The sequence below is a fragment of the Strix uralensis genome, chromosome 22 (genome assembly GCF_047716275.1).
Source record: "Strix uralensis isolate ZFMK-TIS-50842 chromosome 22, bStrUra1, whole genome shotgun sequence".
Classification (NCBI taxonomy): Eukaryota; Metazoa; Chordata; class Aves; order Strigiformes; family Strigidae; genus Strix; species Strix uralensis.
In genome coordinates, this window is record NC_133993.1 from 10,815,362 (window position 1) to 10,828,545 (window position 13,184).

The 13,184-nt window shown below is 48.4% G+C and overlaps 1 protein-coding gene across 1 annotated transcript; it reads right to left on the minus strand.

Annotated features, from left to right (window-relative positions):
- Nucleotides 1-233: 233 nt before the first annotated feature.
- CCR7 (C-C motif chemokine receptor 7) lies at nucleotides 234-12,809 on the minus strand. Its single transcript, XM_074892125.1, has 4 exons — nucleotides 12,591-12,809; nucleotides 12,209-12,354; nucleotides 5,877-5,926; nucleotides 234-4,239 (listed from the first exon to the last, which is right to left on the minus strand). Exons 2-4 carry the CDS (start codon nucleotides 12,216-12,218, stop codon nucleotides 3,175-3,177), a joined length of 1,125 nt encoding a protein of 374 aa, XP_074748226.1. The 5' UTR covers nucleotides 12,219-12,354; nucleotides 12,591-12,809; the 3' UTR covers nucleotides 234-3,174.
- Between the last annotated feature and the right edge of the window lie 375 nt (nucleotides 12,810-13,184).

Sequence of the window (13,184 nt, forward strand, 5' to 3'; positions counted from 1 at the left end):
TTGTTTACTGTGTAATTCATCAACGGATGAAGTAAACCTACTTTTTTCTACTTCGTTTATTTTACGCACTTGTTTTCCTGCAGGGCAGCGCTGATATGAAGGTAGGTTGATCAACAAATAGCTCTTGACAGGACCAGAAGGGTATGATATGGACTGTTATGATACGTGCAAGGTACATCCTGTGCAGGAAATACAATGGAAAAACAAAGGTTTTTTTCTTTTAAACTGTTATAATTTATTTTCCACAAATAGCAAAATACAGTCAGTTTTCAGATCTCAGTGGGGAATCTCAAGTTTGGATCTTAGGCCAATGTTAACATGATTCATCTAAATAAGTGGCAAATTTGTTCTATCTGTTAAATTAAAGAAAAAGCACCATGCACTCTGAAGTCACTGCTGTCTTGTTGAGGAGGCACCAGATGCAGCTGTCCCAGATGATGCTTTTAGTATCTCATTTGTATAGAAGCAGCTGCATGTTTTCCTATTTAGAATGCATCTAGTTGATACAGCCCTGAAAACTTTGTGGAAGGGGAGTGGTTTTATCAAACAGGAGACAAGTACAATTGCATGTTTTGGTGGAGCAGTTCTCCTTGCTAGAATAAGTTAGGTGAATGTATTTTGCATAAAGAGTTTTAGTTAAAGCAGTGTATCTTCAGGGTACAATCATGTACATATTTAACTTTTTCTATGTAAAGCAGCTTTACATATATGAATATACATAAGAATATATTGTTACCGATGAAGAAAACTAAAAAGACCCTGTATTATGGGTATTCCTTGCTCTGACACAGTTCTTGTTAGCTGAGTGTCTTGCCCGAGTAAGGACTAGAGGAGCAAGTGACTATTCAGTGTCAGTTGTAACCCCCCATTTCATAAGACAGAGAAGCAGCACTTCTGTACATGTCATGTGGGCATCATAAAAGAAACTGTGTTAATGGTTGGCTGGGATTGTGCTTCAGCATAGACAGGTCGTGCGGAGCAGAAGGTGCTTTCTTCCTGAATTCCAGCACTTGGCAAAATCCCATCCCCCAGAGCCAAATGGTTTATGAAGAAGAATTTATTTAATTCTGATGGCAGCCAGCTATATCACTGTCCCCAAACCAGCTAACTGAATTATTTCCTTGGAAGGTTGATTTTAGTTCTCGTGTCTCTAAAGCATGTTTTTTGACCTGTGGTCCAGAGAGTTCCCTGTATCACTCCTAATGGATCTACATGTGTATTGAAAACAGTATAAATGGCTCTTTAGGTGTGTTTTGCTCTGTATGTCCACGGGAACATGCCTGACCCTTTCCACAGACCGGCCCAGCCGCTGCTCGGGAGGGTGAGGCTGTTCACTGCCGCCAGTTACCCTGCTCCAGCCTGGCACAGGAGGGGTTCCTGGCCAGGGCCTTTCGCCCCCAGCGCCTGGCTCTGGGCTAAGCCCTGCACTGGGGGTTAGAGCCTGCCAGGCAGTAACAGATGCACAAACAATTGCAGCAACTCCTCCCCAGTTGACATTCAGGCGTCCCACGACAGCAGTTCCCAGGGTGTTCATCTGTCGTCAGGCATCTTCGCTCTTCCAGTAAATGCACCAACTGGCATTACATTCTGGGCTGCTTCTCAGGGTCTTATTTTACATGACAATAATTTGTTGCTCAGCTGCCATGTTTTTTTCAAGTACGTGACCCTGGCAGTAATCTTCAACGCGTGACTGTCCTCTGCATTTAACTCAAACCACAGTGAATGGCATCTTTATTAGCACTGGCAGTATGAATGCAAAACACGTTTTCAATAGCTTATAAGTGAAATACATATCTGACTCAAAAGCCAGCTGCTGAAGTCCTAGAAAGACACGTTGATTGGGAAGGGAGAAGAAAACCCACATTCTTCTTTATCTGTTGAGGTCAGCAAGCAATAGCACAGGAGGCCCCCACACGTATGTGAAAATCAGTAGACTGTGTCCGCAGCAGCTGATAAAGCGAGGTACAAGCGAGCTTCGGATACTGGCGGGCTGAAGTGGTTGGGCCAAGGGCACAACTGTAGCCTGAATTTGGGTGTTTTGCCTTAAGAAATGCACGTGGATTTGCCCTGGGCTTGAATCTTTGAAATGATGAGCATTCTGGCACCAGTCCACTAAAGCACATGCTTTATATCAAACGAGTGAGTAAACAGTCCCTCAGCTCCTCAGGAGTAAGGATGGCATTGGGCAGGCTGGATGGCTGGGTGATAAAAGTGTGTGTCAGCACCTGGCTGAATTGGTGCAGAAGTATCTGTTTCTTAGTGCGAGTTTGTATGTTTGGTGATTGGAAAGACCTTGGTTATTTGGAGCTTGTAACTAGTCTGTGCAAAAAGTTTGAATCTAAACCGTGCTAGCTACCCCTGCGTCAGCCTTGTGCAGGCAGCTGCCCTTTCAGAAGCTAAAGGAGAGATGCAATAACTTGTGCTCCTTAGGATGCACCTTCTTCGTAGGTGAAACACCAGGTACAGGCAGAAGCGGAATTTGTACTTTTCCTGACGAACGTGTGAGTTGACACAGTAATATACGAAGTTATTGAAATGATGTATATAATATGTATGGATTTACTATTAGTTATGGAAATTTCTCACTTTTCATGGGGGAAGGCAGAGCAGAGAGTTGCGTGCTGGGATACTTCACAGCTTATATTGTGTTCTGGATTAAGCTTGGAGCGTCAGGCTGCTGGTGGTGTTTTGTCTTGAAGACCAAATCAGTGCAACAGGCATCATTTTTGTAGGCTTGGAAGAGCAATAGGTAGTCTTGTTAAAAGCAACAGTCAAGGCAAGAATGGTGCTTCTGGAAGTTCAGCCCTAAAAGAAGCAATTCTGTTGCAAAAATGTCTGTTTCTCTTGGTATTTGTCGCTTTTAGGGAAAATGTTCTATTTTGAGAATTTCTCATTTTGACTAGGAAAGACTAAAATAAAGGTGAAACAACATGATAAACTCTAGACTCATCGATCTCCCTCTCCCTTGCTTTGCTATTAGTCACAGCTTTACTAAATCTCTCCATGGGAGTATTGGCTAGCAGTGCTTGTTGCCTGAAATATGGGGAGGCTCCCGGGTTTCCTCTTACAGCTGCCTTTGCTACAGCAGTGGCAGGTCCCGCTCTACCAGTAATTGAGAATAGAGGAAGTGTAGGAAACTCTTCCACCTTGCTCAAAGCCTGGCTGGAGCTGAGCTCATGGGGAGAAGGTGGTGGTTGTCTCTGTCTCCATGGCAAAGGAAAACCTCTTGCTCTCGCGGCATGTGGACAGCTGCCAGAGGCGCTCCTGGCTCAGGCAGCCCAGCTCCTTCAGAAGCTTGAAGAGGTCATTGCGGAATTTGACACCAATGAAGGCGTAGAGGAAGGGATTGAGGCAGCATCGGAAGCAGGCCAGAGTGTAGGTCACGTCATCTGCCACGTCGAGCTTCTTGCTCTCCTCACACGAGCTGGTTTGGTTGAAGGCTGAGATGGTCTTGGCCAGCATGACACCATTGTAGGGCAGCTGGAAGACAACGAAGACAATTACCACGGCGATGATGACCTTGATGGCTTTATTCTTCTCAAAGTTGCGGGCCTGGAGTAATGTTTTGATGATGATGAGGTAGCAGACAGACATGACTAGGAGGGGAAATAAGAAACCAAAAACCATTTGGGACACTTTGATGCCAGTGTTGAAGGTCTGCAAGTCATTAGCGATGATGGAACAACGGGGATGGCTGTCTGAGTTATTTACACCACTGTGAACCAGCTCAGGGATTGAGAGGATGAAAGCCAGGAGCCAAATGAGGATACACGTGACCTTGCTAATGAATATCATCCGGGGACGGAAGCGGTGGGCTGAGGCAGCCTGAACGATGGCGAAGTACCTGTCGATGCTGATGGACAGGAGGAGCAGCATCCCGCTGAAGAAACTCATTTTGCAGATGCAATAGACGGCTTTGCAGGCGAACTCCCCAAAAAGCCAGTGCATGGCTGCACTGGTGGCCCAGAAGGGGAGGGTCAGCAGGAAGAGGATGTCTGCCAGAGCCAGGTTCAGCAAATAGATGTCCGTCATGGTCTTGAGCCTCTTGAAGTAGATGTAGGTGAGCATCACCAGCCCGTTGCCCAGCAGCCCCGTGAAGCAGATGAGGGAGTACATGGCTGGGAGGAAGGCAGCGCGGAAGTTACGGACTTCCTCCTTCTCGCACAGGATCTCGAACATGGTGTAGTCAATGGTGGTGTTGGAGTCATAGTCATCGGTGACGTTGTTCCCGGCACAGAACTAGAACAGGGAAGAAAAGAGGAGTGTATTGGGGCAGATCCTGTGGCCGTGCCAGGAAGGGAGCGTGGTGCTGGCCTGGGAAGCAGGTGGGAGAATCTGGACGCAGAGAAGTCCCAGGGAGTTCCCAAGCATTGGCTCATGCCAACATCACAAACAGAGTTGACAAGGTCTCGTGGCTGAAAACGTTTCCCATAAGTATGTGGGGTTTGGGGTTTTTGGGGGCTCAGAGTGGGAATTCCACAAGAAATGTTTAGTGCTCAGCCAAAATAACACCTGCAAACTCTCAAATGCGTGGCTGCCTTCCAGAATGTTTCAGGGCCCCCATACAGCTGTGTGTACATAGTCAGCTGTCGGATAAAATGGGAAAAATAATACATCCTTCAGTGTTCTCCTTCTCTCAGCAGGGATAACATTTCCTTTTGACTGGCTCTACTCCTCAGGCTTTTTCAAACTTCAGTATTCCCTCCCTCCTCCCATCTGAGATACTCCTGTCGCTCACTTCCCCTTCTCACTTGTGCCCGTGCTGGAAGGGGGCTGCAGGGGCTGTCCCGAGCCCACGGAGCCGCGCTGTGAGCAAAGGGCTCCACGGAGACAAAGCCGGAGCCTCCCTGGGCTGTTTTCTCTGCTCAATTAACAAAGGTGTCAATGAGACCGGGAGGAAACGCAGTGTGTGAAGCAGGAAACTGTTACCGTGCTGGCGCGGACACGTTGCTGGTGTCTCATTCAGGCCCCTGCCCCTGATTTAAGTTCTGATTATTCTTATTTCATCCTCCTACACTGCCGTAACCTACAGGGCAGAGTGAGCCTGTGGTATCTGTGCCCTGCTTTTTTGTGACTTATTAGTCTCCAGTACCTTCCCTCCGTTGCACAGAGATGAAAGGTTTCCCCTGGATACCTCTGCCTGTTATCACTGAGTATCTTAGCGCGCTCTCCATCTCAGGCAGGCTTGGCTTTCACCACATCCTGCCTGCTATCTGGAGGCATGCCACCAGAAGTGAAAGGGAAAAGAAACAGCCTGCAAAACTCTCCCTGCTCTGCTGAGCCTCTCGGAGAGCCTGAGCTGGGGGCCATGGTGTGGCTGAGGCTGCTCCTGTGGTTGTGGGAGTGCGAGCGCCGGGGCCAGGAGCAGGTCACAGCACAGCTTGGCACTTCGCGTTCTCCTTCCTGCTTCAGGTTTACTCTGAGCAGGAATAGGCAGAGGAGGGTGCTGAACTCTTCCTGCTTGGGCATGTCAGCTCTTCAACACTGGCCTCAGTGAAAGCCCAGCCCTCTGACCAGGTATTTGCAGAGAGCAACGAGCTGGCTCTTCACGAGTGCTCAGCGTAGGATGCTCTGGTCTTTCCTGTTAGACTTGGTTCTAACAGTCTGGGCCCTCTTAAAATCACAGTGTATGTCACTGTTTCTGTTCTCTCTTTGTTTTCGTTCCTCTTGTTTGTTTTTCCTCTGGCTTCTAGCACTGCTCTGCTGTCTCACCACCCACCTCCATACGGGCTGGATCCTTCGTGTGAGCAGCCGTGTCCCCACACAGCTCTGCAGGGCTGTGGGTGGCTGTTTTCTGCCTGTCAGTTTTCAAGGTTTCTCTTTACCCACAACACAAATGCAGCGGGATTTCAACAATGTTGTTTTTAACGTCTTACCTGAAAAATTAGAGGAAGGCTGAAAACAAGGGCGACCTTTAACTGCTTGCCTACAGAAAAAGGAGACAGTGTTAGTGTTGGCAGTTAAGTGGGGGTTTCCATATGATGCTCACTTTGACAAAGCAGTGGTGGTGGTGTACTTGACCATGGCATTCTCAACCCTGCAAAGCTGCCCATGGCTGGGTAAGCTAAAACCCAAAGATGCTAACAGGACAACCCAAGGTCATATAACAAGTTACTGTCAGAGCACAGATTAAGTCTCAGGAGTCTGGCCCCTCCAGTTTCATCTGTAAAGGCCGATAGCTAGGGACAGTTAACTCATGCACAGCATACCCATTTCTATTTTATACATTTTTTTTTTTCCTACAGCCAGTCAGCATCCTGTCTCCTGTGCCTTGTTCTGGCCTGTGAGGGTGTAGCATACTCAACCCATGTAAAAACATACAGCTGTGAGTGCAATAAATCTGGCCCAGCTGTTCCCTGACAGTGTGGTGATGGGCCGGCAGAACAGGAAAGCTCTGCTCCCTGCAGGATATACGTGACTAAAGCTGGCTGAAATTTATTGCTTGTCTCTAAATGTCAGAGTTGGCTTCTGCTGCCTTTGGATGTGGAGATACAGGATGCTGACAGCTGGGAGGAAAACTTAACTTCAGAGCCAGATGTGATAATGGTGAGAGCAATCTCAGACAAACAGCTCTTCCTGCTGTGGTTAGCAGAGGCACAGAGGCCAGTGAAAGCTTTCTCTGCGCTCTATTTAAAGCATGTGCCAGCTTCTACCTGAAAGTTGCTCAAGCTAGAAGGTGACCTGGCAACTGTGAGAAAGCCCTGGCCTCTGCTCTGGCATGAGCAGATGATGTGTCCTTGCTTGAGGGAGAGTTGGCATCAGCTGTTTTGAGCATCATGCTGCTCATCCTAGGATGTCTCTCTAGGCACTGGCTAGTTTCCCGCGCCGCCCTGCCGATTAGCTGGTCCAGGATCACTGGGGCAGAGGCAGGAGATGCCTTTGGCTTTCAGCTGCCTGTGTCTTCTAGGGCGTATGGCTTTCTCCTCCTGGCCTGTTTGTTCATAAATTTGACTGATTCCTTTGCCCTCCTTGTGCTTGGCAGTCTGTTGTACACAGCTCTGTTCTGTTTCTCTGCAGAGCTCCTTTGCACCCTTCCCTGCTCTGCCAGTCTCCTGCTCGGGTATTGCACTGGACCAGGACAATGAACTCCCAGTACTCCAGGTAACTGCAGCCGTTGTGCCAGTATCCCCTTTGTCACGTGAATAGCATCGTTAATAGCAGAAATAGTTACTTTGGTATCTGTGATTGGAGATGCTTGTCTCTATGTGAGCGGTGATGTGTGGGTGAGAGATCCTCAGCCACATGTGAGAACACTCATACTTCTCTCCCCCAGAGCCTGATGGCAGCTTCCCACTGCATCCCGCAGAAGTTTGTGCCTCACCTTCTCCCCTTGTTTTCATCTTTTATGTTTATGCAGCTGGGTGCTTGGTTTGGTTCACACACCCCTGACCTTCTTGGAATCCTGCTGGGGGAGTCTGAAGGGTGTAATAGTGCCTCGTTAGTGCGGTTCACGGTCAGGAGAGGCGTATGCCAAGGCTGGGCTTGAGGGGTAAGGGGGGAGGCTTGGCTAAATGCTTCTCTCTCTATTTTCTGTGTGTCCGCTGGCTTTCACTCTGACCAGTCCCAGACTGCAGGAAGAGGTTTGGTGAGCATCTGGTGTAGTTGTCTCTCCCCTCAGGCTGCTGATATGACTTTTGCATATTACACACAGGAAATACACTGAAAACCCAAACCACTTAAACCTGCCGGGTGAGTTTAAGCAAGCCTAGACTGTAATTGCCCTCCCTGCCTGGGACACAGGTGTGGGGTCCTTGACCTCTGCAAAAAAGCCCCAGCCAGCCATTGCAGTCTCTAGTCTTCTGTTCCACCTTAGCAGCCTGGTTTCCAGGGGACTCCTGGCGTTGGTGCTTATGCCTGCAGATGGGCCAACAGGTCATTCTCCATCTCAAGCACCCTGGGCAGGGGCTGAGGCCTCGAAGGCAGCTAACTGCCTAGAAGCTGTATGAAAAGGGGGCAGAGGAGAAGAGCCACTCCCAGTGCACTGAGGAAAGGCACCCACCTAAACCTGACTCCAGCAGTGCACTGCTCTCGGCATCGCTGGGTTTGCGTTTGCCAGTCGTCCCACGCAAAGGACACGCTGCTGCCTAGTGCTGGGCTGACGCGCGGCCACCAGGGTGGCCACCAGCACAGCCACCACAATTGCCCCCTAAGCACTGTGCCATCTTCCTCAGCTTTTTTTTCCATCTCCCTTTCAAGCCTCAGGACCAGCCCTTAATCTGAAGAGTCACAAGTGCATGGCCCTGGTGAGTTGCTGGTCCTTTTTTTTTTTTTTTTTCTTAACACACTGTGAGTGTCTAATGAAATAGGGCTGATAAGGTGACTCAATTAACGATCCTTAAACAGTTCAGCTAAGTATCATTCCTTTGAAGATCTTCACACTTTTTTTTTTCCCTCTCAGTTGCTGCTTCAACTGTTTTTAAATGTCAAATGATTTTTCAATATAATAAAAGCTTGCCCTGTTTCTTCCCCTCTTTCTGTCCCCCCACCTCAGCTTATGCATTTGCAAAGGCACAACCAGAGAGGGGATGCAGCCTCGTGCTCCTCCCGCATGAGTCCGTTGAGTGAGTCCCTGTGTCACCGCTTTCAGGCAGACTAGATGGGACTCGCTTCTCCCTGCAGTGCTCTGAGGGGTCCAGGGCAGCGGTGGGGAGGGAGCAGGAAAGAGATGAGTTGCAGAGAGAAAATGAGACCTGCTCTGGAGTTTAATAGGCAATTTTAAGTAGCTTTCTTTACTTTTTCTTTCTTTTTTTTTTTTTTCCCCTCTGGCAGTTCTCTGCTGTGGGTATTTTCCTAAAGTTTTGTTCCTCAAAATATTAAGAAAAAAACCCCCTCAAAAGTCCCCGTGAACAGTTGAACTAGAAACCTCATTTATAAAAAGACAGCGAAAACCCATCACAGCAAATGAGTCAGACATGTCATAAAGCCCCGTGTCACCCCCCATGGCCCTCAGCTGGCCACATGCTGCTTCACTGCACTTTGCTCCTGTCCTGCAGGACCTGGGAAAAGCCGCAGAGGAGAATTACTCATGCGAGTGGAGGAGGGAAGGGGTCTGCTCCTGGTGGCAGGGCAGGGAGGGGCAGCGACCCATCAGGTTTGAAAATCTTCCTCTGTAGAGTAAGCACGAGGGGTGGAATTGATCCCACTGGACTCTAGCCCTTGACATCTGGCTGGTTGTTTCGGCTCCCCTGATAGCAAAGGGAAAGAAACGGGTGTTTTTAAGGCCTGGTTCAGCTGCCATGGGGTAGGCATCTGGGGTGCACTTCAGGCCGTGCTATGGCAGAAGGGTTGGTGGGTTTGGACAGATGAATCCCATCCAGTTTATCTCAATCTCCCGCAGCAGCAGCAGTGAATCCCCCCAGGTAAGCCCAGAAAATCTTCCGACAGTAAGAAATACGTGGTAGCAGAAAGTCTCCCCAGAGGAGGAAGGAGCAGAAACACAACCACGTAGGATGGTTAAAAGGGACTGGACAAGCAGAAGGAAGCACTACCCGGGCAGGTCAGGCTCTAAGCAGGGCGGGCACGGAGGACACTGCTCAACTCTGCTGGTGCTCAGGAACGCACAAAGCAAAAGGCAAGAGTTGGGGATGCTTTAGGGAGTATTGGCAAAGCCAAGCAAACCTGCTCTGGCTAAACCCTCGTGCTGAAAGTGTATTTTTCTGTTGGCAGAACTGCAAAGCAGAAGTTTCAGTTTCAAGCACCTTGGCACATGTGTAGGCAGTGAGTAACTTACTGTTTATATCTTTAAACATGTCTCGGTTTCTAAGTGCCTCTTCACTATCAGTGTAGTAGGCTTTTGGGGAAAGAACCAGATAGTTCTGAGAAAAAATTAATCATATTTAAATGATATAATGACTATTGGCAGTTAACAGCTCCGTGCCTGTTCTCCCTCGACATCTCACAACCGCCAGAGGAAAGATACATTTCAGGAGTGAACAGACCCGATGAAACCAAGTCATACTTTTATTTCATGTGTTCATAGATCTGTTACAGAAGAAAGTTAATAATTGACTGTCTAAGGGTGGCACTTTTAGGAAATGGTGAATCAAAAGACAAGATAAGCAGAGATAAGCAAGTTAAGAATGAATTTTTAAAGTGAGCCAATCATGTTTCCTACATAACTGGGTTTTTTTAGCAATAATGCCGTGCATCTTCCAGTGCTGTGAAATACTTATTTTGGAATATTCCTCCGAAATGCAACAGTAGGACAAAAAACCCAAAGCAGGAAAACTGTCACTCTTCTTGTCAGGTTCTCACTAATTCTTTCTTTTTCCTGTCATAATTAACCTTTACCAATTAGCTACAGTCAGAGTAACAGAATACTGAATATATTCAGAGTACATGATGTTGCAGATGCCAAAAGTTTGAATGAGAGAAGAGTGATGTGCAGTGAACTGGTCCAGCTGGTTACCATGGGTTGCTCTGGAGGCAGGGATTCCAAAATTCTGCGACAGCCTAAGCCGTTGATTGCCAGAAGCTGCGAGGAGGCATCCCTGAGAAAATTCCCTCTGCCCTTTCCCTGCTTCTGCCTGCTGGGGCCCGAGGGACCCAGTACCCCCAGTGTGCACCAGTGGAGCATTCTGCATCCCCGCTGCTTTTCCCCAGTGTCACTGCAGAGACTGGGAGAGCCTGAGCTCCCCCTTCCTGACTCAGCGCAGGGTTCAGCACCGCTGCGCCGAACACGGCTTCACGTTCAGGTGCTGCACGTGGAACCCCCTGCTGCTTAATCCAGAAATCCCTGCCTGGAAAATGAGGACTAGTCTGGGGGCTGAACCAGTGGTTATTTTCCCAGCTGTACTAGACTAGCTCTCTGTGTGATTTTACATGAGTCACTTTAAGTTTTTGCATCTTAATTTTTTCAGAAAAGGAGAGGGCAATAGTCCCTGTTCTTGTGCTGCAGTCTAGGGCACCCGTAGGGAACCGGGTGCTCAACTCTCGGTGTGGTCCCAGACTGTCTCTAGCCCTGTCTGCAGCACTTCACACAGGACACTGCACCTCCCTGCTGCAGTGCTGGGAGGCACAGGGACCTCTCTCACATCCCAGTTAACTTAAAGCTCTGATTTGAAAATGCCACAGAGAAAAGGCAGTGACACCTCCCTTTTCATCCTGTTATAAAGCTGAATTCACTACACTCTCAACAGGGCTTTCCTGGGATGAACCCCCCGGTCCTGTCCCAGCCCTCTCGCCATCGTTACCACAGCTCTGACCATGTTCTCTGGCACACAGGGGGAGTGGTGGTATTATAACTAGTGGTAATAACCCAGTTATAAACCCTGGTTATTACCAAACTTACACACCTGAGCTATTGCATTGGTCCCTCTTCCCTGCATTCCCTCAGTCACACTGGAATTAGTGTTTGCAAATATTTGAGCAATTAAAAAATGAAAACAAGTAAAAAAGGAATAAATCATAGAGTCTTAGAAGAAAGAAGAGCCTGCATCTTATCTGCCACATCTCCAACCCCCGGTGCTGTTCCCCTCCTGCAGCCACCCAGCTACTCAAGCTCCTGGAAGTTGGTGCCTGCAGAGCACTGGGTGTGAAAGAACAGGAACAAATGGCAAAAGAAAGTTTGAAACTTTCATCAGGAAAGAGAAACAAACTGTCATGTGCCTCCTGGGCTAACGGGATGTCCTGTCTGAAGGGCAGAGGCTGCTCTCGCTCTTCTCTGCGTGCTCCGCGATGGGGGATCCGTGGCAACACGGGCCCATCCACGTGCACCGACTCTGGGCTGTTGTTGCAGCAGTGAAGATGCTCATTAATAGAAACAATTTGCAAAAGACTGGACAGACTGAGCCAACAGTAAACGCGGATATGCTTTGCTCCTAATTCCTTGATTTATTCACTGAATTAAAATGTTGCCGAAGAGACAGTATTCTCTTTTTAATTTTTTATTAAGAACATAGAAGAAAAGGTACAAATTCTGTGAGAAGAGCTCATTTGTTTTGGGACAAAACAGCCCCTTGAAATTGCCTCCAAGCCTATTTTTTGTGTGTGTTTGTTTCTGAAGTAATTGATTTGAGTTTTTTGAGCTTGTAAGAGAGAACTTTGCCTTTTTTTTTTTTTTTTAATAGTAAATATGAGGAAGATGAAAGTCTTTTATATTGTTTAAATACTCTGTTAAAAGTGCCTCATCCCTGTGCCATAGGGCATGAATTTGGGCATTATTAGTAAAGCTGCAGGCAAAGCCAGAGGCTGCAGAACAGGTACTCACCACCATCCATGCTCTCGTTTGGAGATGAATCACAAGGTTCGCAAGAGCATCGTATGTTCCAGCACAGCCTCGACGCGCCGCAGCTCCTGCCAGAGACCCTCTTTGGGAAATGCCGTCCTTTATACTTCCTGCACCTCTGCAAGAAGCTGATGACACACCCCAGTGTCACTGACATTTAGTAGACCCTCCTTCTCCTCGTGCTGTCACCAGTACAGGAAAGCCGTGCTGTGAGCCACGCTGCCTTCAGACGCTCGGGGCGTTCAGCCAAGGGCTTCACACACACTTTTTACTGAGACTCCACAAAATGAAGTGGGTTCTGCTTTTACATGGACACATGAGAAACTGTACGTGGTGAAGGGACAAGAGGAAAGAGTCTCCTTACCTGTTACCTCTCCTCTCCACAGCAGATCCTGCTTCACCTGCCAGAGCACCCACCAGAACCCAGTGCTGTAGGAAACTGGGAGGATCCCACCTCCCCCGCCAGACCCTTTCTGGGGAAGGTGTTCAACCACCACATGAAAAACCTCCGTGTGCAGGAGTGCCAGTGGCCAGCATCCCGCACCCCTTTGCCTCCTCCCACATGCTTGCAGGATCCTTTCTAGATTATCAGCAGCTCAAGCGAGTAAGTGGACTTCCCCCCCACCCCTTTCTGCTTTTGGGTGTTTTTTTGTTACCATCTGCTGAGTATCAGCACGCATCTTCCTCAAAAGGTTTTGCGCTTTTGTGGTCACACGCCTTCCCCACCATCACGTTACTGCAGAAGTCTCAGACCTCATGACGTATCCCTGGGAGGACCTGCAGTGCTGTCAGCTCTGGTCCCCACCTTGACAGGGCATCACTTCATCCAATCCTGCTCCTAAATGGAGCAGGTTCCATACAGATCCGTGGCTTTTGTTTCATAGCTGTCCAAGGTGCACCCCTGCTCTTGGAACAGGCTCCTCTAACAGGTAGAAACATCACCAGCTCCTCATGGACT